At 41.5% G+C, this 24,663-nt stretch overlaps 1 protein-coding gene across 1 annotated transcript in view; it reads right to left on the bottom strand.

The window, feature by feature from the left end:
- AGBL4 (AGBL carboxypeptidase 4) overlaps positions 1 to 24,663 on the bottom strand; it is a 1,392,624-nt gene that overhangs the window by 1,367,572 nt on the left and 389 nt on the right. The window contains exon 2 of the mRNA XM_005284894.5: positions 686 to 808. Within this exon, the coding sequence (XP_005284951.2) occupies positions 686 to 808 (123 nt within the window). The remainder of the gene's footprint in view (positions 1 to 685; positions 809 to 24,663) is intronic.

Genomic DNA, 24,663 nt, shown 5'->3' on the forward strand with positions numbered 1-24,663 from the left:
AGGTTGTGGAATCTTCAGCACTGGAGATTTTTAAGAGGAGATTAGACAAACATCTGTTAGGGATGGTTCAGATCAGGGATCGGCAAACTTTGGCACGCAGCCCGCCAGGGTAAGCACCCTGGCGAGCCGGGATGGTTTGTTTACCTGCTGTGTCCGCAGGTTCGGCTGATCGCAGCTCCCACTGGCCACGGTTCGCCATGCCAGACCAATGGAGGCTGCGGGAAGCGGCAGCCAGCAGATCCCTGGTGCCAAAGGTTGCCAATCCCTGGTTCAGATAATACTTAGCCCTGCCATGAGTGCAGGGGACTGGACTAGATGACCTCTCGAGGTCCCTTCCAGTCTTACAATTCTATGTACTTCCATGCTGCAACAGAGATTTCAGCAAAATCATGCTCACCTTGGACCTGATGCAAAGGTCACTGAAGACAATGAGAAAATTTTCATTGACTTCTGTGGACTTTGAATGAGGTCTCTTATTTACACTAATAGTCCCATTGACTTCATTGAACAATCCCACTGAAGTCAATGGGACTATTCACATTAGTAAATTAAGTTGTATTTGGAACAAATCTCTTTCTCAAATTTAAGATAGAATTTATTTTTTCTGCAAAGATGCAGAGTAATATTATAAATATTTGTACACTGTCAGTTCAGTAATATATACAGTAACACTGAGGGAGCTTACCACTTTCAAAACAGGCATCAAATATAAGATGTCCTTTTTTAGGCTGTCCATAGTAACCAGCTGGGAGAACGGCATATTTGCTTACATTCCCTGCTATGATATCATCACTTCCTAGGTCACTACCTGTTACAATAAAAAAAGAAAATAAATATACATGTATTAAACAGAAAACAAAACTATTTAAAAAGACTGAGGGATTTTTTTCCCCCAATGCTTTTGTATTTTCATTAATTGTGCATATGCATCCATATACATGCACTTTCTTTTTAAAATATATTCCACCAAAATACTTGTTATCTTGATTATGTCATTTATTAAAAGTTTCAAATATTAACAGGCCCCACCAAAGAGTACATGTAAATTCCCCCTTTAATAAAATGGCCCAAAGAAATCAACTCTCCTTAATAAACCAGAATTTCAAACAATACTGTATACTCTAACCAATGCCACTGCAGAGTGTTGCGGTGAGTGCTGTGGTACATCAGTCCCCTCTGATGTTTGGTAGTATATTAGGTTTACTGCACACTTGGGTGCAAGCACTGTAGACACTTCAAGCACTAGGCTCTTGAGGCTCGGGCTTTTGGTAGGTTCACAAAAACTCTCTCACACTTTAAATAAGCCAGATGATGTATTTACTAGAGCTATTACATCAGGGCCGGCTCCAGGCACCAGCTTGGCAAGCCCTCCAGAGAGGGGCGGCAGGTCCAGCTATTCGGCGGCAATTCGGTGGACTCCCGCTCGGAACGAAGGACCTTCCGCCGAATTGCCGCCGCAGATCGCAATCGCGTCTTTTTTTTTTTTGGCTGCTTGGGGCAGCCAAAACCCTGGAGCCGGCCCTGTATTACATACAGTGCAAATCCCCAAGGAACAATTTCTTTAAGTTACAACACAAAACGAGGTAAACACAACCAACAACAGTCCGGTACAAGGATATGAAGGTGGGGCTCCTTAGGCTTAGTGCCAGAGATACTCACTCCAGGCCACCCTTCTCTTAAAGGCAATCATACAGTGGCTTGCAGATGTCTTGGCCTGAGTTAAATCTTTTGTCCAGAACCTGTGTCTGGTTCAGGCCTATCCCTACACTGACCCTACCCTCCACCAGCCGTTTGCAGAACATTCACAAATATCCATGCTATAATGCAGTGTCTAATTTCCTTATGGTTCCCTCTGACAACAATGCCCTTTCCAACGTTGTTGTGATTATGGAGACCTTCACTGGGTGGAGGTTGCATTGGTAGCACAATGTCCAGTAAAATGCCTACAGGTTCATTACAATATATGTGATACAGCGGGCTAAATTTTACTCTCAATTACAATGTTGCCAACTCTAATGATTTTATTGCAAATCTCATGATATTCAACTTTTTCTTAAAGCCCCAGATCCTGGATTCATGTGATTAGGTGAGACTCTCATGACCCATGATTTTTAAGGCAATCTCATAATTTTTTTTTAGGCCTGACTCATGATTTTTGAATTCTCAAAGTTGGCACTATGAGGTTACCTCAGTACAACCCGACTGATTGCAATGGGGATGCTACAAATTTTATTGAGAGCTGATTTTGGCCCAATATATTCTTTGCAGAAAAATACATGAATGCAACATTAATATCCAAAATGAACATATTTTAGATAATTATTTTTTTCCAAGGGAGCATAACTAAATCATATTGGTGTTAAATTTACACATGTAATCCCACACACATTAAATTAGTACATTCACATTTACAACCAGTATGAGTTGAAAAGTATGTAAGATATATCTGAAATCTGCCTATTGGAGGTAGAGACCTAGGGTACTAGCTCTGGGATCCAGGAAGAGGAGAATGCTGAGGTTCAGACAGCTATGGGTCAAACAGTCCTGGATTGCTGATAAACTGAAGGTTCTGGATAATAGGGTCGGTAGGTCTAACCTGCAAGTCATTGGAAAGCCAAAGGGAACTGAAGCCCCATGCATGACACCCCTCCTTATTTCGAGAGTTCTCTGGACCCTTCCTGAGAGACTTTACTTTGGAAACTGAAAGGGCAGATTAAGCTCCGATACTCAGCCTTCCTAATGGTGACAGACTGAAACTCATAATAGTAAAATTGATGCAATACCAGGACAGAAAATCAATCCTGTGCAAAGCCTGTAAGGGATGCAAAGGGTCCTTTCAGGGCGTTGATATCTCTTTTTACCCTGATGTCTGGAACAAGTGGCATTGTTTGCTCAAATTAGAAATATACTTTGCAGTAAAAATATTAAATCTGCCTCCTGATACCTTGCCAGACTGAAAGTATAGGATGGCTTCAAGCCTTAGACATATAATGATCCAGATAGACCAGCTTGATCGCCAGTGGATTTTGAAATGTTGGAGAATGCATACCAAGTTTGACACCTTCTGTTGCACATACAACTGAATATTCTTCAAATATGTGTAACCCCTTTGGGGTTTAGAGAGCATGGCCCCTTTAAATCTTTTTCCTGGGGGGGAAGCAGTGAGAGAAAAGAGGGAAACTCAAAGGTGTAGCGCTGGAGCTCCGGAGAGAAGGGCTGCAGCAAGCAGGACCTCACAAAGTAAAGCAGCAGAAAACCTGCCTGAAGCCTGGGAAGGACAGGGCAGCAGATCGGGGACACCCCAGGACAGGAGCCAGGAGCAGCACTGTGCCAGGGAGAAACTGCCCGAGAAGAACTGGCCAAAGCTGGACCCAGTATCACTGCTGCCCAGAGCTGCATGGGGCTGTGAGTACTGGGCCCGTCGGTCCTGGCAGCAGAAGAGGGCACCGGAGGGATTTGTTGGGAAAAGTTTACTGGCGCCGAAGACAACCAAAAGTACCCAAGACTCACCACTGGCCCGGAACTTTACTCAGGACTCCTGAACTCTGTGCGCAGACACATTGCTTGGTGTCTGCCCTTTCAGACTGTGCTACCACTGTGCCTATGGGGCCTTGGTTTGGATGCAACCCTGTTTTACTGCTCCCCCTATATTTCCCCTTGTTGCTTTTCTCCTCTCATCCCTCTGTAAATAAATATTTCCCTTTCTTATATCCATTGTACTTTTCCGATGGGTGGGTGTGCTCACTCTGGGGGGGTTGAAACAGGTGCCTCTGGGGTGGAAGGAATTTTTCCTGATGCATTCCTGCGCACACTTTCACTTGGCCAGAGCTGCCTGCAGAGCAGACTCCATCTTGGCCAAGAAGGCGCTAAAGTTACATATGCTTCTGTATGAGTATCAGTATATTATGGGCACCTTATTCAAGCAACTATTTCTCAATGGTTCTTCTTTATTAATCATGGTTAACATCAGCTGTTATCTGCATCAACGTGATGAGGAAAAACTACTGCTTGTGACAGTAACTGGGAAAGGCACCAGAGAATAATTTACTATAATTGGTTGTTTTCTAAGCTTCTGTACCGAGTTTCTGGTTATACCTAAATATTCCTCCATGTAGCATATCTGCACAAGTTATGGCATTCTACCCTGACACAAGTGTATCGGCTTGGCTTTGGAAGTAAAACCATTGACAACCTATCAAGGGCCAAAAGCTTCTCTCTTTCCTTTCTCCCCCCCTCCTCGCCCCCCAAAACGGCAGTACAGAAACTGTAGCTATGTTTCCTTGTAATCAGTTTGTCACCTCTCCTATCAGGAAATTTCCTCCTTTAGGAAGAAAGTGCTTTTTCATTTTGTTTATGGGTATGGGACTGATGTTACATATCCTTTCTTACATTGTTCCCGTTGCCTTGATGAACACTCCAAACTCTTATTATTGTGTATTGGGGGAGTCAGTTGCCAAAGCTCTTAAGGCAGTCCAACTCCCTGAGTACATTTGATTTTGTTTTTTGCACTGAACTACATATACTTCATCTGTAGTTAAGTTTTTGACATACCAGCTATATTAAAGGTCTGGTTAACAAATGTATTGATGATATTGTGAAATCCTCTTTGTTCCCATATAGACAGGAGTTTTTTTCCTAAATCTTGTTTATATAGATCAGGGGTCGGCAACCTGCGGCACGCATGCCAAAGACGGCACACGAGATGATTTTTAATGGCACGCTGCTGCCTGCCGGGGTCTTGGCCGCCGGCCCCGCTCAGTCCGCTGCCGGGCTGGGGTTCCCTTCACCCAGGCCAGCAGTGAGCGTGGCTGGTGGCCGGGACCCCCGCAGGCAGCAGCGTGCCATTAAAAATCCTGCCCGGCCCGACCCGCTCTTCTCCACCCCCTGCCCACCACTCTCTCCTGCGGGGGCAGAAGTTTGGTCCTGTTGGCTCCCCCCTCCTTCACCTCTTCCCTGCGCATGCTGTGTTCCTGCCCCGCCTCCTCTCCCTCCCTGCCGCTGAACAGCTGATGGCCCTTGCGAGGGGGAGGAGGAGAAGTGGAGCAGCACGCTTGCTGCTCCAGGGAGGAGGTGGGGCCGTGGCCGTGGGGAAGGGGGTGGAATCAGGGCATATCCCCTCCAGCCCCCTGCCTTGAGCCTAGCCCACACCCCCAACCCTCTGACCCCTGCATCCCCCCACAATCCCAGCCCTCTGCCCTGACCCCTGCACCCCCCCCACACACCCCTAGCCCTCTTCCCTGAGTCCTGCACCCCCACCCCACATCCCCTAAGCCCCTGCCCTGACCCCTGCACCCTCCTCACACACACACAGCCCTCTGCCTTGACCCCTGCACCCCCCACACACACCCAGCCCTCTGCCCTGACCCCTGCACCCCCACACCCCCAGCCCTGAGCCCTGCACTCCTCCACGCCACCCAGGCCCGTGCCCTGACCCCTGCATCCCCCTCACACACACCCAGCCCTTTGCCCTGACCCCTGAACCCCCCACAACCCCAGCCCTGACTCTGACACCCTCCTCACACGCCCCCAGCCCTCTGCCCTGAATCCTGCACCCTCCTCACACACTCCCAGCCCCCTGCCCTGACTCCTGCACACCCCCAGCCCTGACTCCTGCACCCCCCACATCTCCACCCCCACCCTGAGCACCAAACGGGAACTCCCGCACCCCCACACACACATTCCCACCTGTACCCCTCACACCAAATGGGAGCTTCCCAGGTTAGCGCTTCACACCCAAACCTCCTGCCTCAACCCCGAGTCCCCTCCCTCATTCTAGCTCCTGGCCAGACCCTGCACCCCAACCTGCTCCTTCACCCCCAGCCCTGTACTCAGTGTACCCCCACCCTCAGCTCAGTGCAGAGAGAGATGAAGAGAATGGGCTAGAACCAGGGAGAAGGTAGGTACCCACTCTGTGTGGGCAGGGCTGGGACCCCAGACCGGCAGCGGGCTGAGCGGGGCCGGCAGCCGGGACCCCGGCTGGCAGGAACCAGCGGACAGAACCCCAGGCTGGCAGCAGGCCCACTACCGGTCTGGGGTCCTGGCCACCGGCCCCACTCAGCCTGCTGCCGGTCTGGGGTTCTGGCTGCCGGTCTGGGGTTCTGGCTGCCGGCCCCTTGCCAGCCAGGGTCCCGGCCACAGTCCCCGCTCAGCCCGTTGCCGGCCTAGGTGAACAGAACCCCCGTCCGGCAGTGGGCTGAGCGGGCTGGCGGCGTAAGATCAGCATTTTAATTTAATTTTAAATGAAGCTTCTTAAACATTTTGAAAACCTTGGTTACTTTACATACAACAATAGTTTGGTTATATAATATATAGACTTATAGAGAGAGAGACCTTCTAAAAAACGTAAAAATGTATTAGTGGCACGTGAAACCTTAAATTAAAGTGAATAAATGAAGACTCGGCACACCACATCTGACAAAACCTGGTTCATCAGCTTCCCCTCTCCTCTACTTTATTCTGACCTGTTATTTATTTCCCCATCTTCTTTCTCTCTCTTTTGTTTCTTTTCTTACTTCCTTAAATATTGCATCATTATTCAAAAAAGAAAAAACCTTTTGTATTTTGTATAAAGTGTTATATTATATCACAGTAATAAAACTAATTTTAAACAGCATATAAAATTATACAAAATACTATAAGTAGACTTAACAATGGCTGCTGTGAGAACTGTAAGTGAATTTTCTGACTTTTGTGCATTTTAATGCTTAGCCATAACATATTATTACCAGAGGTTTTTGCATTTGATTTCCTTGGTTTTGTCTTTAAAAAACAAAAAGGAAAAATTGAATATTAAAATAAACACATGAATATGAAGGATGCACCATTGTTTTATACTCTTTCTTAAAAAATCAGAGTGGGGAGGGATTCTCTTTATACTTATATTTCTATAAACAGGTTTTTTTGTTAAGGACTTTTTTGATGTAATTCAATACTTGTGCACCCAGTTAAATTACTCTCTCTGAAATATGTTGAAGCATGTAAGATGTTTGTTCCCAAACACAGTGGCAGGAGAACACAGTGGTATTTTTAATTTGAAGAATTTAGGGCAAAAGAAAACAAGGCAGTGTTTATCTTATTTTCTAATGAAAGAAATAAATGGTATCTAAACTTTATAATTATCTATTCACTCTTCTGACATTGGTGCCTCTTTTTTTAGTACTGTTTAGATAACAAATCTTTAACAGAAAAACTATTTTTACATCAGAAAAAACTAAAATAAATAAGAATATATTTAAATGAAGAAGGCACATGATGAAATAATGTGATGATAATATCTTATATCACTCTGATAAATAGGCCTGCTGAGGCTTCTAGAAATAGACTTTTGGTCTGCTCTGATTTTTTGACATTTAAATGGGTTATGGGGATGATAAATGTGACATAAAGCTCAGTTTGTTTTATTTTTATATTGAAAACTATTTCACACAAATGTTACAAGCAATTCATATTGGCCCTGGATGATGAAAACAGCTTATTAATTAAAATTGACCTTTACATACAAAAATGTATTCCACCTCTTGAGCCAAAACACCTTAGCTGATGTTACAAATTATAGCAATATATTAGTGACACCACAGTTAAAGAGTCTGTCAGGCTTTCCATTATAAGCCCATATTTTCAGGGTTTATAAATCCTATATAATATATAGAGAGAGATCCACGCTAACACTTGGCATATAAGTTCCTAGCTAGGAAAGAAATTTTATTCTCTTTAAGGGATATTAAGGGAGCAGAGGGAAAAAATAAAACTTAAATCTATTTTTCCATTACCATCACTCAAAAAACAAAGATTAATGTTTCTAAATGAAATGTTGCATACTATTATTTCTTAACAGAATTTATTTGTATTTACAATTTTTAAAGGGCATTTTTTTAGAATTAATTACTGCCCATAAACATTCTGAGGCATTCAAACCCTTTTTGTGTGTATATAAAATTAGTATATGTACATGGTTTACTTACTATACTCTATAGAATGCAGTAGCACTGTTGATATTATTTTCCTCAAGATCGATAATCCACAGCTAAAAATAAAATAAAAGGGATACTTGCTGCACAATTGGAAAATTAGACTCTCCAGTGGGCAACTGTGGTCACCCAGAACAGACTATGGAACCATAAAACAACTCAATGCCCAATTCACAAATACACAGGAGGCATCACAGCAATACGCTCCGCTACTCTTGATGCAATTATCTGCTTTAACCATCTGAATGCAAAATTACAGTTGTTCCTCTACATCTACATCAGCCATAAGAAAAAGGTCAGCAGATGGAAGGAGAAAGTTGGAAACTGACACAGAGCCTGTTTGCCTCTCTCCGAGTTGTGATAATAAAACCATGGCCTGTTTATTAAGAAAGATGAAGGCTGAAATCACAGGATCTGTTAGAGAGACAAGGTGGGTTAGGAATATCTTTTATTGGATCAACTTCGTTGGTGAGAGAGACAAGTTTTCAAACTTACATAGAGCTCTTCTTCATGTAATAGATATTACCTCACCCACTTTCTCTCTAATATCCTGGGACCAAAACAGCTACAACACCACTGCATACTGAATCTGCTAGAGTTAAAAGCTACCAAATTCACATGGAGATATAACAATTTATTCTATTTTCTAAAAATTGAAGTTTCCAGAGAAAGTTGCCTCTTCAACAAATATAGCTAATCTCTGAATAGTGTAAACAATAACCCATTTCCAGCTGTGACAAATTTCAGACTTCATGGAGTTAGCAGCTAGGGGCTATGCTCATGCTACATTAGGTAGATGATAAGCATGGGTGCATCACTGTAAGTCTAAGCATATATATAAAAAAGAGGGTGATGAATTTGCCAAAAGAAGCTGCATCACTTTTAGCAGCCAGAATTCTGGACACAAAAGCAAGATAGGCAATCAAAGGTGGAGATGAGAAGAGGAGGTAATGATAAATCACATTGCTGAACACTGGAGGGGTCCCCTTCCAAATATTACAGCTACCAGAGGCAGTCTCCTTAGCTCATCATCCTATCCCATCCTAATTTTAGAACACAAATTAGGGCATTTTTTTACTACTTATTGCAGCTTTGTCTCACCAGCAAAACAGATCTGTTGCTGCTAAATATCTGATGTGTTTCTACACTGTGCTGAGCAGAAAATAGGCTACATTCTAGCTCTATTTGTTCTGCAAGGTCAAATATGTAACTCTACAGTGTCCTCCACAGATTTCATGGTAATAAGCAAGTTCACTGCAGTTTCAGTAGAGAGTATATCTCATTACACTAGTCTTGCTTGTGTCTGTTAAGATTGGTCTTGACCAAGCTGAATACTCTGTTTTGGGTGAAACTGCTCCAGAAACGGACTGAGTTCAGATTACTGAGTCAAACCCAATTCTCCCCCAAAATCCCTAAAATGCATGGTAGTCGTACATATATAATTTTATATAATTTTAATTAATGGCTTCCCTAATAGGTAAGGTTTGGAATAACACCAATAGACAAAATGTAATGATTTTGACACCCAACCATGACAGCAGACTCACTTCTGACTTTGCATTATAGTCATTCAGCCAAGTCCATTGGCAGGTTTCAGTAGCTCCTATAAATAACATTTCTCCACCTGAAGACTGATTTGCTCAGCTCTTGGATTGATGATGATTAAGACATGCAGAACTATCTGTCTATAATTATGGCTTTCTTCTCTGGCTATAAGAAAGCTACTGAGCCCTTCTGGATTTTTCTGGGCACTTCTAGCAGTATCCTATGCTGTGTGTGCAGAAACACAGGTGATTCCAACAAATTTATACCTCTTACCTAGTTAGGCTCTCCCTTTCTTTGGATTCTTAAAATAAAAGATGTACTGTAAAAATATGTAGTTTACAGAAACACTGCCAGACAGGAGGAATTACTACTGGTGATACCAGTTCAGCATGGCAAAAGGACATTGTAATAATTCTGCAGCCTAGCCAGATGTAGCCAGGAACTAGAATTCCAGTTCTACTGGCTTCACAAAATGTTGGGAGAAGGAAAAAGAAAGAAAAATAACTCTCTCCTGGATGACTGTTTATGGTGCAACTAGGTTTTTGCATGTAGAAACTTAAAGATACAATGTTATAGGAAGCAATGTTGTTTTGAAATATAGTGAATTTGTAGCCACTGTGATCTGAAGAAAATGAAAGAAATGCTATTAAAGCTGCAATTCCCAGGACATGAAAGAGTTAGGGTAAGTACGTGGCAGTACACTCACATGCCCATATTTACTTGCCATGCCCATATTCCCAGCATTTCCTATTTCTAAAATCAGGCAGAGCAAGAATTTATCAGACCAATCTGAGATGTGCAATCTTCACAATATATTGTTTCCTCAACTAGTCTGCTTTTGCAGTTTACCCAAAAGGCTGACTTTCAAGAGTCTGTCTCAAAATTGTAAGAATTTACCTATATATAAGTAGGCATGCAGTACAACAGCAGGAACAACAAATATACTTTTGTGTGATCAGAACAATCTAATGAGAGTCTGAAAGAAGCAGGATGCAAGATCATTTTATACTTATAAAATATAAACAGGATGGAAACTGCTATTGTAAAGCCAGCCCCCAGCACCATCTGAAATGTAAGGGTGACAACGTTGTCAGAGCAGTGTGATGCAGATTTCTAAAATCCTTGCAGTTGTAGTTAGGGTGCAGGCTCAATTTAGAATGAACTAGATCAAAAACATGTGTGCCATCTGAGTTGCGCCACTCACATGTTGGGAGGCAGTGTGACTGAGCAGATAGAGCACTAGACCAGGACTCAGTAGGCCAGGGTTCTGTTGCCAGCTCTGCCATTGGCCTGCTGGATGAGCTTGGGTAAGTCATTTCACCTCTCTGTGCCTCAGTTTCTTCACTTGTAAACTAGAGATAATTATATGTAATTCTTTCATAAAGCACTTTCATATCTACTGATGAAAAGCACTATATAAGAAGTAGGTGTTCCTTAATTATTATTAAACCTGCAATAAGAGTTTTGAAAAAGCAAAGGCAAAATTGGGGTGTTCCAATGTATCGGTACATTTAAATCCAGAGAGTATTCTGCGTCTGTATAAAATCACTATATTAGGTGATCTTCCTGTAAAAGCTACCTACAGAAACTTAGAAAGATCCTGCTTTTTTTCAGAGAAAGACCAGGCGTGGGTGAACTACGGCCCATGGGCCACATCTGGCCCGCCAGCCATTTTAATCCGGCCCTCGAGCTCCTGCTGGGGAGTGGGGTATAGGGGTTGCCCCGCTCCGACACTCTAGCACTCCAGCCAGGGAGCAGGGTCGGGGGCCGCTCCGCACAGCTCTCGGAAGCAGTGGCATGTCCCTGCTCTGGCTCCTACATGTAGGGGCAGCCAGGGGGATCTGCTCCGCATGCTGGCTCTGCCCCAAGCTCTGCTCCCGCAGCTCCCATTGGCCGGGAACCATGGTCAATGGGAGCTGCAGGGGTGGCACCTGCGGAAAGGGCAGCACGCAGCACAGCCGCCCGGCCACGCCTCCGCATAGGAGCTGGAGAGGGGACATGCCGTTGCTTCTGGGAGCTGTTTGAGGCTGCACTCCCAGGCGGAGCCCTCACTCCAGCCCAGAGCCCCCTCTTGCATCCTGAACTCCTCATTTCTGGCCCCACTCCAGAGCCCGCATCCCCAGCCAGAGTCCTCACCACCTTCCACACCCCAACCTCAATTTTGTGAGCATTCATGGCCCGCCATACAATTTCTATACCCAGATGTGGCCTTTGGGCCAAAAAGTTTGCCCACCTCTGCAATAGACTCTGGCTAAATTATGTGGCTGATGAGAGACTTCATTCTTATACCTCCATAAAAATGAAGTTATCACTAGTCTCAACTCAAATTCTTTAAAACCACCTTCAGAATCTACGGTCCTTGAATATACAAACAATTTGTAACATTTGGGACCAGACTGAGGACAGATTTAGGCAAAGTAACATATGCTAATCTAGTTCTAGCCCAAGAGGGAAATTCAGGCAAAGGTATCGATAACCCTTTATGCCACATGATAGCCACAGTAAGATGGTTCTCTTTGTCAGACTGAACATCTGGCATATTGCAACCCAAGTGAAATCTCAGACTACATCCCCTCATTTGAAGGATAAAAGTAAATGAGTGACTATGCAATGAATTAATCTGACCAAAAGAGAGACCATTAACACCTAACCAATGAAGAAAGGAGATTCTTGCCAAGTCTGCACACATCTCTTCATAGGATTTATCTACACATCTAAACTTTCAGACAGCTAATCTGCTATTTCCCTCCCCCCACCCCACCCCACCCCCATGGTAGTAAAAATTATCATTCTAAAATCTAGTATAGAAAACAACCATGTAAGAAGGAGTTATTGGCTCAGGGAACTTTTTCTTCCAAAATTTTAGCAAAGATGATAATGACAGTTCTGATTTCTGGAAAGGCTTTTAGACTACTTAGGAAGAATATAACAAAATGCCTACTGGTATGACTTTGAAAAAGTTTGTTGTATGATGTGCAGGCAAAGAGGAAAATATTATCCTTTGCTCCTTTTTCATTTTTCTATAAAGATTACCATTTCTACAAAGGTTATGAGAAAGCAGATCCTTTTATTTTTCTAATAAAATTCCTTGGGTAGTGCATTGTTAAATTCTTCTTTTGGGGTAAGCCACAAATGTGGCTGACCAATTCCCAGGACTCGTTGACAAGCAATGCACACCCACCTCATGTCCTGGTTATTCACCTCGGGAAGAATGAGCTCAGGGGTTGTACAGGAGTTAACTTAAGAGTTAACTTAATGTTAGCTTTATTAGATAATCATGGCGGGAGGTGAGGCTAGGATAGTCAGAAAGGCTCACAAAGCAGGTCTGGTGGGGAGCTACAGATCCAGCCTGTGTTGTCAAGGCTAGAAAGAAAGTGAATAGAGAGCTCACCAAGATATTCCTGGACATAGGGAATTCAGTGATACAGCATAGGGACACCCATTACAATCAGCTGGAAGTTTTCAGACATGATGGCATATATTTGTCAGATGAAGGAGCTGACATATGGCTACTGGCTGTGAGGGAATGGATTGGATAGGAATTGTGTGATACCAGGCAATGTGGGTCGGTTGGGACGAAGCGACCAAGCTAGTTGCTGGCACCTCCTGTAGATGGTTTCCAGTGTGGTTAAAAGAATAAAATGAATGGTTCCCAGACATAAAAGACTTGGGATTTTGGTCATGGGCCTTAGGCTCATGTGATAGGGTGAGGCTTTGTGGACACTGCAGGCCTAGGTCAGACTTTGTGGCCCTCGTGGACTGAGGTTCCCATTCTGCTGCACCTTCTGTGCCCCTTGTGGGGAGGGGGACAGGAAGGATGATGAGAGTGGTCATCAAAGAGAATGTAGAAGAAACAAAAAGGAGCTAGGCTTACGTGAGCCTGCTTGAAAGGCCGAGGCTTATTTCCAACCTACTAGCCCTCATCTATCCTTGTCCCAATTGATACCAAATATTGAGTAAGATATTTGACAGCCTTGGCTAAGTCAAGCGGGGGAAAAAATAGAAAGACTGGGATCATCGGCATACTGAAAATACAATATTCCATGCCTCCTTACTAGCTCTCCTAATAGCTCCATATACACATTGAACAAGAAAGACAAGTGGACCGCTGCAGAGCCCACCTAAGACAACCTTGGGACAGAAAAGCAAACTTCCTTAAACTACTCTCTGGGACCTTCTGAAGGGCAATCAGTCTACTCCTACTAGGGTTTTCAGCTAAGTCAACAACAAATCAATGAATTTAAAAGCAGCTAATAGATCATATCGTATCAGCATAGACACCTGATTTTTATCCATTACTGATCTCCTCTTGGCAACAGACAGATAGGATGAATAGTCTGGTGGAATGGGAATCAAGAGATTTTGGTTTGATTTCTGGCTCAGCCACAGACTTCCTGTGTGTCTTGGGCAAATTACTTAATCTACTCTGTGCCTAAATTCCTCATCTGGAAAATGAGAGTAATAACTACCTACCTCACATGGTATTGTGAGATTAAAATCCATTAGTGACTATGAGGTGTTCTCTGTAATGAGTCATGTAACCAACTAAATAGATAGATCATTTGCCAGATGTTGGTTCTATACCACACACACAAGACAGTACCCAACTTGACAATGATCAAGGAGATCTGAAACTTCTAAGTATTGTGCTCGATTTTTTGCCATAGTCTTCTTTATCTGATATACAAATGGAAGATTAGATATTGTACAATAGTTAGTCAGATTATCCGTGTCAAGTGTTGGTTTCTTAAGCAACAGTTTCATGCACAGCAGCTTTCTTAAGAGCCACTGGCATCCTATGTCTTACCTAACAGCAGCACTAAATCTCCACGAGCAACTGACCCAATATTTCTCCACTGGCTATGACTGTGTAGTTTCCCTAACAGCCTGGCAATTCCTCCACTTTATTACTTGAAAAAAGTAGGTCTGCATTAGGTATTTTCCCTGCGTCCCTTGTGGTGACGACTGATGCAAAGAAATCATGCATAGTGTCTTTAATGTTCTTAGCCATCTTATATCCCAGGTAGTCTGGTGGACCCACTCATTCTCTTGTTGCTCTCCTGTTTCTGATGTACTCAAATTATTCTTTGAATGTCAATGGCTACTTGCTCTTCAAATTCCCATCTTGGATGTTTACCTGCCCCTTTCTATAGCCACATGGTCAGGATTTTGATTTTCTATTTTGTTTCTTGAACCTTAACCTTACTGTGTTTTTTTTTAATTTATATTTTCCTTGCCTTCCTACTTCATTTTTGTTTAGAGGCATACATGCCTTCCAAGATTCAATTACAGTATGCTTAACTAGACTTCATGCTGTGTCTGAAATTTTTAATTTTCTCACTTTCGAGTTTGGAGTCTTTTTGACTAGTTTCTTCATTTAAAAAAAATCATTTCTGAAGTTTAGCACTACTTTTGGAATGATTTCCTCAGCATGGATGTTGAAATTAATTACACTATTAATTATGGTTCAATTTTAGCTAAGTCTTGAAGCATTCCTGTGAGTTACTTAAGACTAAGCTGAGAATAGCTTCTCTACTTCTGTTCTCTAGAATTGCCTGTTCCACAAAGCAATAATTAGAAGGTGTAAAGAAATTGCCTCTCTATGCATTGTCCCCCTTTGATACTTGACCAGTTTACATGTATATAGCTGACATCACCCTTTATTATTTAACCAATGCTTTATAAGAGCATATTGCTCCATATCATAAGACTGATTTTTTTTTTCATTTTTACCCACAAATATCTCAAAGGATTGCAGAACAGAAGAGCTAAACAACAAACAACTGTTTGAGATTTTGATAAGTTCCAAGAAAATAAAATCTTAGCAAAGTGATTTAGTATATATTATTAACACTTTTGCATTAACACTGAAATAACAGATTGAACTATAGAAAATACTTCTTACGAACAGGAAACAGATTCAGCAATATCTTAACTAAGCAAGTGGCCAAATTGAAGTTATAGTATTTACAGGGGTTTGAGACAAAAGTGAAATATTATTACTGTACAGAAAACAAATCAAACTAACATCAATGTAGAGATGCACAAAGGAAAAGTACTGAGAGATCTACAGTTCAAATGACTGTAAAACATTATTACTGACTACAAGTAAAAACGATAACATGTTAGGTATCTCAAATATAGATTTAAAATTTAATTTCATAAGATGGTAATTTTATGTTATCGGTTATTGCAAATAAAAATATATGGAGTATTTAATAATAGTTAAACTATTTAATTAATAATAAAAGTTAGACTACATTTAATAAGTCAGACCTCCTCCTTCAAATCCCTCTTCCCAAAATCTGCCACAATATCTAAAAGAAATTAGCCAATTTATGATGCCAGGGTAAAGGAGCAGATAGGGACAGCTGATACAATACTTGATTTATAATATTTTGTTAAAAAATTAATGAAAAAAATTAAAATACACATAGTTTGTATATATAAAAATGTATTTGACTGTATCCCCCTCCTTTCACATTTAGATAGCACTTGTTTTTGAATAGGGCCCAATCATGCAAATACATATGCATATGAGTAACTTTACTCATGTGAGTATTCCCACTGAACTTAATGGGACTACTCACATGCTTAAAGTTATAAGCAGTGTTGTTATAGCCATGTTGGTCCCAGAGTATTCGAGACAAGATAGGTGAGATAATCTCTTTTATTGGACCAACTTCTGTTGGTGAGAGAGACAAGCTTTCAAGCTTACACAGAGCTCTTCTTCAGATCTGGGGCCAGATCTACACTACAGAATTATGTCACAGAATCACAGAAGTGTAGAACTGGAAGGGAACTCAAGAGGTCTTCTAGTCCAGTCCCCTGCATGATGACCTAAATTACATCAGCATACAGCCAGCGCAGTAATTAAATTGCTTTTGCGTGTCCATACTACGCCCCTTGTGTCGGCGGCGCTTGCATCAATAGAGAAAGCAGTGCACTGTGGGTAGCTCTCCCACTGTGCAACTCACCATTATTTAGCACAAGGTGTTTGGAAAGGTTCTGCAGTGCCTCATGGGACCAAACAAGCTGTGCAGGGATGACTGGGAATATGATTTCAACGTCCCATAATGCAGTGTTCTTCATCCCATAATTTCATCTGCATTCCATAATGTTTCGTGCCTATTTTAAAAAATCCCCACAAACCCATGCGTTCCTCTTTGGTGTCTACCATCTGTGTCAGAAGCATGAATCCTGCACAGCTGTGCACTACTGTGATGAGCGTTGCAAGCATCAGCGCCTGATCCTGCCATATTTGCAGAGCTGCCAGAGGAGCTGCAGAGAACATGGCGATTCCTTGGAAGTGGGATTGCTGTGGGCCATAGAAAGAAACAATTCAAAGTTGTTGGCAGCATTTACAGAGCAGCTGCAGATGGCAGAGCGCCAGTTCTGGGCCCAAGAAACAAGCATTGACTTGACTGGTGGGACTGCATCATAAAGAGGGGTTCAGGAAAGATTTCCTTCAGGTCGTAGTCCCCAAGAAGCATGGGTTGTAATTGTTTAATAATATCCCATCTGGGTTCCACTGTCAGGTGGTAGGTAACAAATAAGGGTGTGTAGTCAGAGGGGGGTTTATTTCTGTATTGAAGCAAGTTCTTGCGGGATATATGGGTAGTCTGTTCATGATGGCCCTATGACTGGAGGGGTGTTAATGGGTCACTTCACCTTGAATAGTCTCTTGAAATATGTGTTAACTACTTATGCTAAACAATCTGTTCCACTTTGTATTTAGCTGTGACACTGAGTACGTGTCCCAGACCTGAAGAAAAGCTCTTTGTAAGCTCAAAAGCTTGTATCTCTCACCAACAGAAATTGGTCTAATAAAAGATTAGCCACCTTGTCATGCTTAAAGTTAGGCATTTTCATAAATGGTTGCAGGATCAGTGCCCTCAACTGTAAGAGCAGAATATGCATCTTTTTATGTGTTTGTACAGCAACAGGCACAATAAAGCTTGAATTCTGATTGAGATCTCTAGACTCAACAGTGATATAAATAATAAAATTACATTTAAAAAAAAACTGTGGTAAAAGAATGTTTAGGTTGCAAAGTCAAGCACTCCAAAGTTAGGAAATACCAGCATTAAGGCTGCCTGTGCAGAGGCCGGTGCAAACAGGGGAAGGGCAGGAGCTCTGAGAGGTGATGAAGAATAGAAAGAGGGACAGGAGCTGGAGGGAAGGAGGACAGAAGCAAAGGGAGACAGGAGACAGTGTAGTGCAACACCACACACCAGTATAGGACAAGAAATAAAGAATATTATATATACAATTGAAACTGCAATAAAGTGATCAATAAAATACACACATTCAGTGAAGAACATGTTTATTGTTGGAAGCTGGACCAAAAGGTTCAACTGTAATTTTTTTTTCTCCAGCCATGGGAGTACCTGCCTTCCCTCCTTTTACTATAATTAAAAGGACAGTGGCCCAAATGTAACATCAGCAGGCCACAATATTAATAACCCCAAAATGACTAACAAATATAGAACAAATACATATTAGAAGTAGCAATACTGATTCAGATACAACTGTCCCAGACAGAAGACTCTTAAAAGATTAGGAGGATAACCGGCATACTTTGATCATGCTAGTCACTCTCTCCCAGGCCTTTGGAAAGAGCTGCAAGTCTTCTGAGGAAAATACAGCTCCTGAAAGAAAGAGGGCAACCTGGGAAGAATGAGGTAACTAGTGAAACTGCAGCCTGATTCCATTTCTGCAAATTTAAATTCATTCACTGAATTTTTATTTTCTGTTTACCAGTCAAGTAGGATGATCATTCAAGTATTTCTGCATGCCACATGCCAATAGAAGGTAGGTTAGTGGTTCAAAATCCTGTCTGTATGTGGTTTAATTAAAGGGATTTAGTGGTCTCATCCACCTACGCCTAAATATTCCCTAGATATGTTAGTAAGGTTGTCTCTTTGCTACAGAATTGGAGAGATAACTTGAACCTCAGTCTGAAAGAACGTTCAACCAAGTTGGGCATCTTCTTCTATCCAGTGTCCTTTAAAAAGATATCAGACATCAAAGTGAGCTTAGCAGAAAAGCAGGAAGTCAAACTGAGCAGTTCTGAAAGGAAACCAACTAGTCCTAATCACTTTCATTTTGCAGTAGACTCCATATGTGAAGTTTAACTAAATTACCTCTAATTTTGGGTCCCCAGCTTGAGACTCGTAGGTCTCATGGCCGGCACCCAAATATGGAAGCATGAAATATTCGTGGATACTTCATAAAAATTGGCACTAAGAACTTGCAGAGGGAAACTGACTAGGACTTGGTATGTGAAGCTCAGAGCCAACTGCAAGCAGAAATTAGTCCTAGAGAAAGGATTGCAGCTTGATGCAAAAGGAAAGTGAATAACCCTAGTCAACTACTTCTGCAAAGCTCTTTACAAAGGGTGTGGCAAAAAGAAGGGATAAGCACTAACAAAAAAAGGAATGGGGGAGACACATATAAAAGTGAAATTAGCACAAAGGAGATTAAAGAGCAAACAGTTGAAAGAGAAAGTAAATGTTAATAGAGAACAGAAATTAAAGAGAAAGAAAGATAAAAAGGGAGAGAAACAGAGGAAAAAGATGGGAGGAGAGAGGGATGAAGAGAAGGATTTGCCACATCAGTGGAAAAGTACCACCACTTTTTCCCCACTACTTCAGCTGCTAATTTACAATTGGGAGAAACAATCAGGGGTATTGATATGAGAGCAAATAAAAAGGAGAATTTCAAGTCGATTTGAGACAAAAAATATAGGAAAGTCGGAGGGTCACATGTGATATTGCAAGTAAACTTATAAATGTAAACAGTTGCATGTGATGTTAAAAAATTATTTTGCTTCTGTTTTGTTGTATAAAGGAAAAACTGCAGATAATAACATACTTCCCACGTCCTTTAAGTGTGGCTCCGCTATGAAAATAGACTAGAAAAATGTAGTTCAGTATTTGTTGTCTCTCAATAATTTCCACAACAAATGTGCTCAATTTGCAAGTTAAAAGATGCATTGTTGGTTTCTTTTCTATCAGGCCTGCAAACTCCATTTAGGTTATGAGAGTCGAACTGAATTTCTTCCTTCTCATGGATCATCACCAATACTATAATAAAGATGCTGCAGGCCAAATTATGACTACAATTTCACCTTTTCAACCCCACTGTCTTCAAATTATGTTTTTGATGACACCATGCAACTTTACAGCCTTCAGTTAGGATCGCACAGGTCTAACTGAATGAAATGTATTAACAATTCTGTTGATGAAATACAAGAAAGAATAGAATCTACCTTCTTCTCCCAGAGCTCTGTTTTGGTCTGCAGGACTAACAAAAGTTCAAAGCAATAAAATCTAAATGTTGCGGCTAAAATCAGTACATAAGTCTAAAAATACACAAGAAACAGATCTATTGAGATGCCATTTTTACAATCACTTTTCAGAGTACAGACACACTTTAATCAACATAAGAACATAGGAATTGCTACACAGAATCAGACCAGATGTCCACCTAGTCCAGAATTTTATCTTTGACAGAGGCCAATACCAGAGGCTTCAGAGGAAGATGAATAAACCACAGTAGGCAGATGTGTGATAATCTGCCCCTCACAATAGATCTCAATCTGATCTGTAATAGGTAAAGATTGGTTTAAGACTTGAACAATGATGTTTAATATCCGTTAGAAGTTTTTTGTTATAATTAATTATAACTCTGGATATTCTTGATATTCATATAAATATCCAATCCTCTTTTGAATCACGTTAAGTTCTTAGCCTCCTCAACTTTATGTGGCAATGAGTTCCACAGTTTAATTACTTGTGCGAAAAAGTATTTCTTTTTATCTATTTTGAATTTCCAACATTTAATTTTATTGAACATCCATTTGTGTTATGAGATAGGGAGAACAGAAGTTCTCCAACTACCTTCTTTACACCCTTAATTATTTTATATACTTTTATCAATTCTTATTTGTCTCCTTGCTAAAATAAACAATCCCAGTCTTTTCACTCTCTCTTCATATGAGAGCTTTTCCTTAGCCTTGTTCATTCTTATCACTCTTCTCTGAATCCCTGTTAGTTCTCCAATATCCATTTTTGAGATGGGATGACAAGACTGCACACACTATTCCAGATGAAGCCGAACACTGATATATATAAATGCACTGTAGTATTCTGTGTCTTATTCACCCTCCCATTCCTTAGGCAACCTACAGTTTGTTAGCTTTCTTTGACTGCAGCTGCACATTGATCAGAGGTCTCTATTGTGCTGTCTTTCTTGAGCAGGGACAGTTAATTTAGAACCCTGTAAAATGTATGAGTAATTTAAACTTTGACTTTTCCTTAAAAATCACCTAGAAAAAAAAATCACAACTGTGTAAGGAGGAAATAGCAATGACTTATTTGTGAAATTCTGAGAATTGCTGCCAGTGGAAAGTCACATGGAGGTCTATACATAAAAAAGGGTAATACAAAGTAGATGAAAAGGAAAAGAGCATTCTCTAGGAGTGGAAAATATTGAATATTCATAGCTATGAAATAGAACAGGGGTGAAATCCCTACCTCTCCCTAAAAATAAATTACTAGAAGGAATTGAATGAAACACCTTAATAATCTTAAGGGTAGAGGAAAGAAATGAAGGACATTTTCAAAACCTGATGTATTTGGACTTAGGATAAAATTTTCAAAAGTGCCTAAGTGACGGAGCAAGTTAGGAACCTAACTCCTATTGAAATCAAAGCAGTTAGGTGCCTAACATGCTTAGGTGCTTTTTAAAATCCCAAGAGGATCTTTAGGTACCTAAATACTTTTGAAAATTTGGCCCTAAGTAGAGTAAATTACTATTGAAAATTGGACATACGTGATATTGAAAATTTTACCCATTGTTATCAATGTTTAACTTACTGAAAAATGTCTAAACAGGAGATTTTTAGTACACAAGATTCTATTCCAGATTCTTCTGGTTGACATAACTTATTTGGACTTTCCAAAAAACATTGATAAAGTCCTCCAGAAGGAGCAAACTAAGCATTTCTGTCTTAGTTTTGTCAAGATTTAGAAAAAGACTAAGAGATAGAAAACTAAGAATAGGAATAAATGGTCAATTTTGAACATGGCAAAAGTTTAGCACTGGGATTCCTCAAGGTCCTGTAATAGAACTGGTAGTGCTTTTTACATTGCTAATGATCTAAAAAAGAGGTAGACAGTGATGTGGCAAAATCTGCAGATGACATGAAATTATTTCGGTTAGTTAAGATTAGAGAAGATTGAAAGTCTTCAGGAAGACCTAATAAAGCTAGGAAACTGGGCCGGGTGATAACAGATAAAATTCAATGTCAACAAATGCAAGGTAACACATGTTGCAAGAATTAATGTTTAGCATGTTGCAAATTAACTTTTAACTACTCAGGAAAAAGAGCGGAGTGTCACTGTGCACATCTAAGTGAAAACCTCTGCTCAATGTGCTACTGTGATTAAGAAAGCAAACGAAGTCTTAGGATGTGTAAAAAATGGGATAAGAAATAATACTGAATATAACATCTTAATATAAATCGATGGGACACCCTCTTCTGAAATACTATGTTCAGTTCTAGTCACATGATCTCAAAAAAAAGGAAGAAATATAGAAAGGGTTATATAATAATTAATGGAGGTATCCCATCTCCTAGAACTGGAAGGGACCTTGAAAGGTCATTGAGTCCAGCCCCCTGCCTTCACTAGCAGGACCATGTACTGATTTTGCCCCAGATCCCCAAATGGCCCCCTCAAGGATTGAACTCACAATCCTAGGTTTAGCAGGCTAATGCTCAAACCACTGAGCTATCCCTCCCCCCTGAACTGCAGGTTCAGAAATCTGCAACAAAAATGATTAGACACATGAAAAGATTTCTGTGTCAACAGTGAATGAAACTACTGAGACAATTTCACTTAAAGAGATTAATATGAGGGAACATGATACAGATATAAAAAATAAGAATGGTATAAAAAAGTAAACTGACTTATCCTCTCATAATAAAAGAACAAGAGGACTCCTAATGAAATTAAAAGGTAAAAATTTAAAACTAATTAAAGGAAATACTTTTGTCTGTGTGACTAATCTGTAAAACTGCCTGACACAAGATATCATTGAGGCCAAGAGCTTAGTAGGATCCAACAAAGGACTAGATATTTATCTAGACAAATGAAAAGATTCACATTTATATTAGTTAGGACATTCTTAAAATAAGTATAAACTCTCATGCTTTAGGGCATAAGCCAACCACTAAATTACAGGATTTAGGAAGAAATTTGCCTTTAAGAAAGGTTGTTCCATAACTGTCCACTGTGGTGTTTTTGACACTTTTCTCTGAAGCATCGGATACTGGCTACCATAAAAGATAGCATACTGAATTAGGTGGCTCAATGTTATGATTGTCATGAATGGCAATTTGTATGTTCCTGTGATCCTTGGAAAAGTGGCTTAAGAGCCCTTTGCCTCAGTTTCCAAATCTGTAAAATGGGGATAACAATAGTTACTTCACAAAAAGGCTCAATTTGTGCTTTCAGATGCTAGGAAGAAAAGCAATATGCTGTAAGGGCAAAGTAAAGCATACATGAGGCACTACATAACACTGGCTTTCAGAGCAAAACAACATTTTACACATATTCCATTTTTCATAACAAAGGGACCAAAATCACATCCCTGCCTATATGCAGCTCTGCTAAAAATGAAGCCACTTCTAGGTGGAAATGGATAGCAGATGCACAGTATGCAACACAGTGCTGTGGGATAAGGGAAATTTTGGCCAAAGGCATCAGGGAAATTTATGAGAAGTGCCATAGGATGTTTAATATCTGCAAAGAGTGATATTACCCTGGTTTTATCTTCAACAAGGTTAATGCCCTTACTCTCCAAGAAGTGTCTCGGAGGTGTTTATTTTCACACATGGTGGAAAGGGCAGCAGTCCTATCTCAGAACACTTGAAAGATGCCTACACCTTGAAACAAAAACTGCATGGGACCTTTAATGTCCATGAAGAAAGACAGGACCTCAGTTTCATCCACAGATCTCTGTTCATTCAATAAGCATAACGGTGGAATCATTAGCATCCATGCAGAGTGAACAGAATCCAGTTGTTTAGGATCTTGTCCAAAAGGTAACCTGTGTTACCTCAGTATAAAGTGTTCAGTATGCTGTAACTCAGCAAACTCAATGCACTTTGGTCTTAATGGCATTGGGAAAGGGGACAACTGCTGAACAACCCCCAAACCTCCAGCATGTGATATGGTTTTAAATCCCAGTCCCATGTCCCCATTAAAAATATAATTTATTAAGAAACCAACAAATGTTGGATCAAGTAGATCATTGTCCCATGTGTGAAGGGGATGCTCCCCCCACCTTCTATAGAAAGCACACTATTCTACCACTGCCTTGTTCCCTGGTGGAAGGGGATACTCCCTCTTATCTCATTTGCTCTCTGAGTGAGGCTCTCCCCACCACCACCTCCATAAAGGAGAATCCTCCTCCCACACATATGCACATCGATGCTGTGTGAATGGGAGGGGACTCTCCTCACTACCACCTTGTCACCTGTGAAAGAAAGATGCTCCATCTACCCTCATTACCTATGGGAAGGGGACTTTTAGTCCCCCCTCTTGAGTGAAGGGGTCTCCCCCATCCCGCATTCCCCTATGTGACGGGGTCTCCCCCCACATTCCCTGTGTGAAGGTGCTTTTCCCTCCACCCCCATGTGTGAAGCAGCTTCTCCCACAAACCCTCTGTGTGAAGGGGTCTCCCCCTGCATTCCCTGTGTTAAGGGGTCTGCCTCCTACATTTCCTGTGTGAAGAGACCTCTCCCCCAAACCCCCTGTGTGAAGGGGTCTCCACCCCTACATTTCCTGTGTAAGGTCCTCTCCCCCCAAACCCCTGTGTGAAGGGGCCTCTCCCCCCAAACCCCTGTGTGAAGGGGCCTCTCCCCTGCATTCCGTGTGCTAAGGGGCCTCTCCCCCAAAACCCCCGTGTGAAGGGGTCTCCCCCCCTATATTCCCTGTGTGAGGGGCCTTTCCCCAGAACCCCCTGTGTAAAGGGGTCTCCCCCCTGTATTCCCTGTGCAAAGGTGTTCCCCCCTCTGAAGGGGCCTCTGCCCCCCCTCCCTGGGCAAAGGGTCCCCCCTCCCGAAGTCAAGCGGGGTTTT

The sequence above is a fragment of the Chrysemys picta genome, chromosome 8, assembly GCF_011386835.1.
Source record: "Chrysemys picta bellii isolate R12L10 chromosome 8, ASM1138683v2, whole genome shotgun sequence".
NCBI lineage: Eukaryota > Metazoa > Chordata > Testudines > Emydidae > Chrysemys > Chrysemys picta.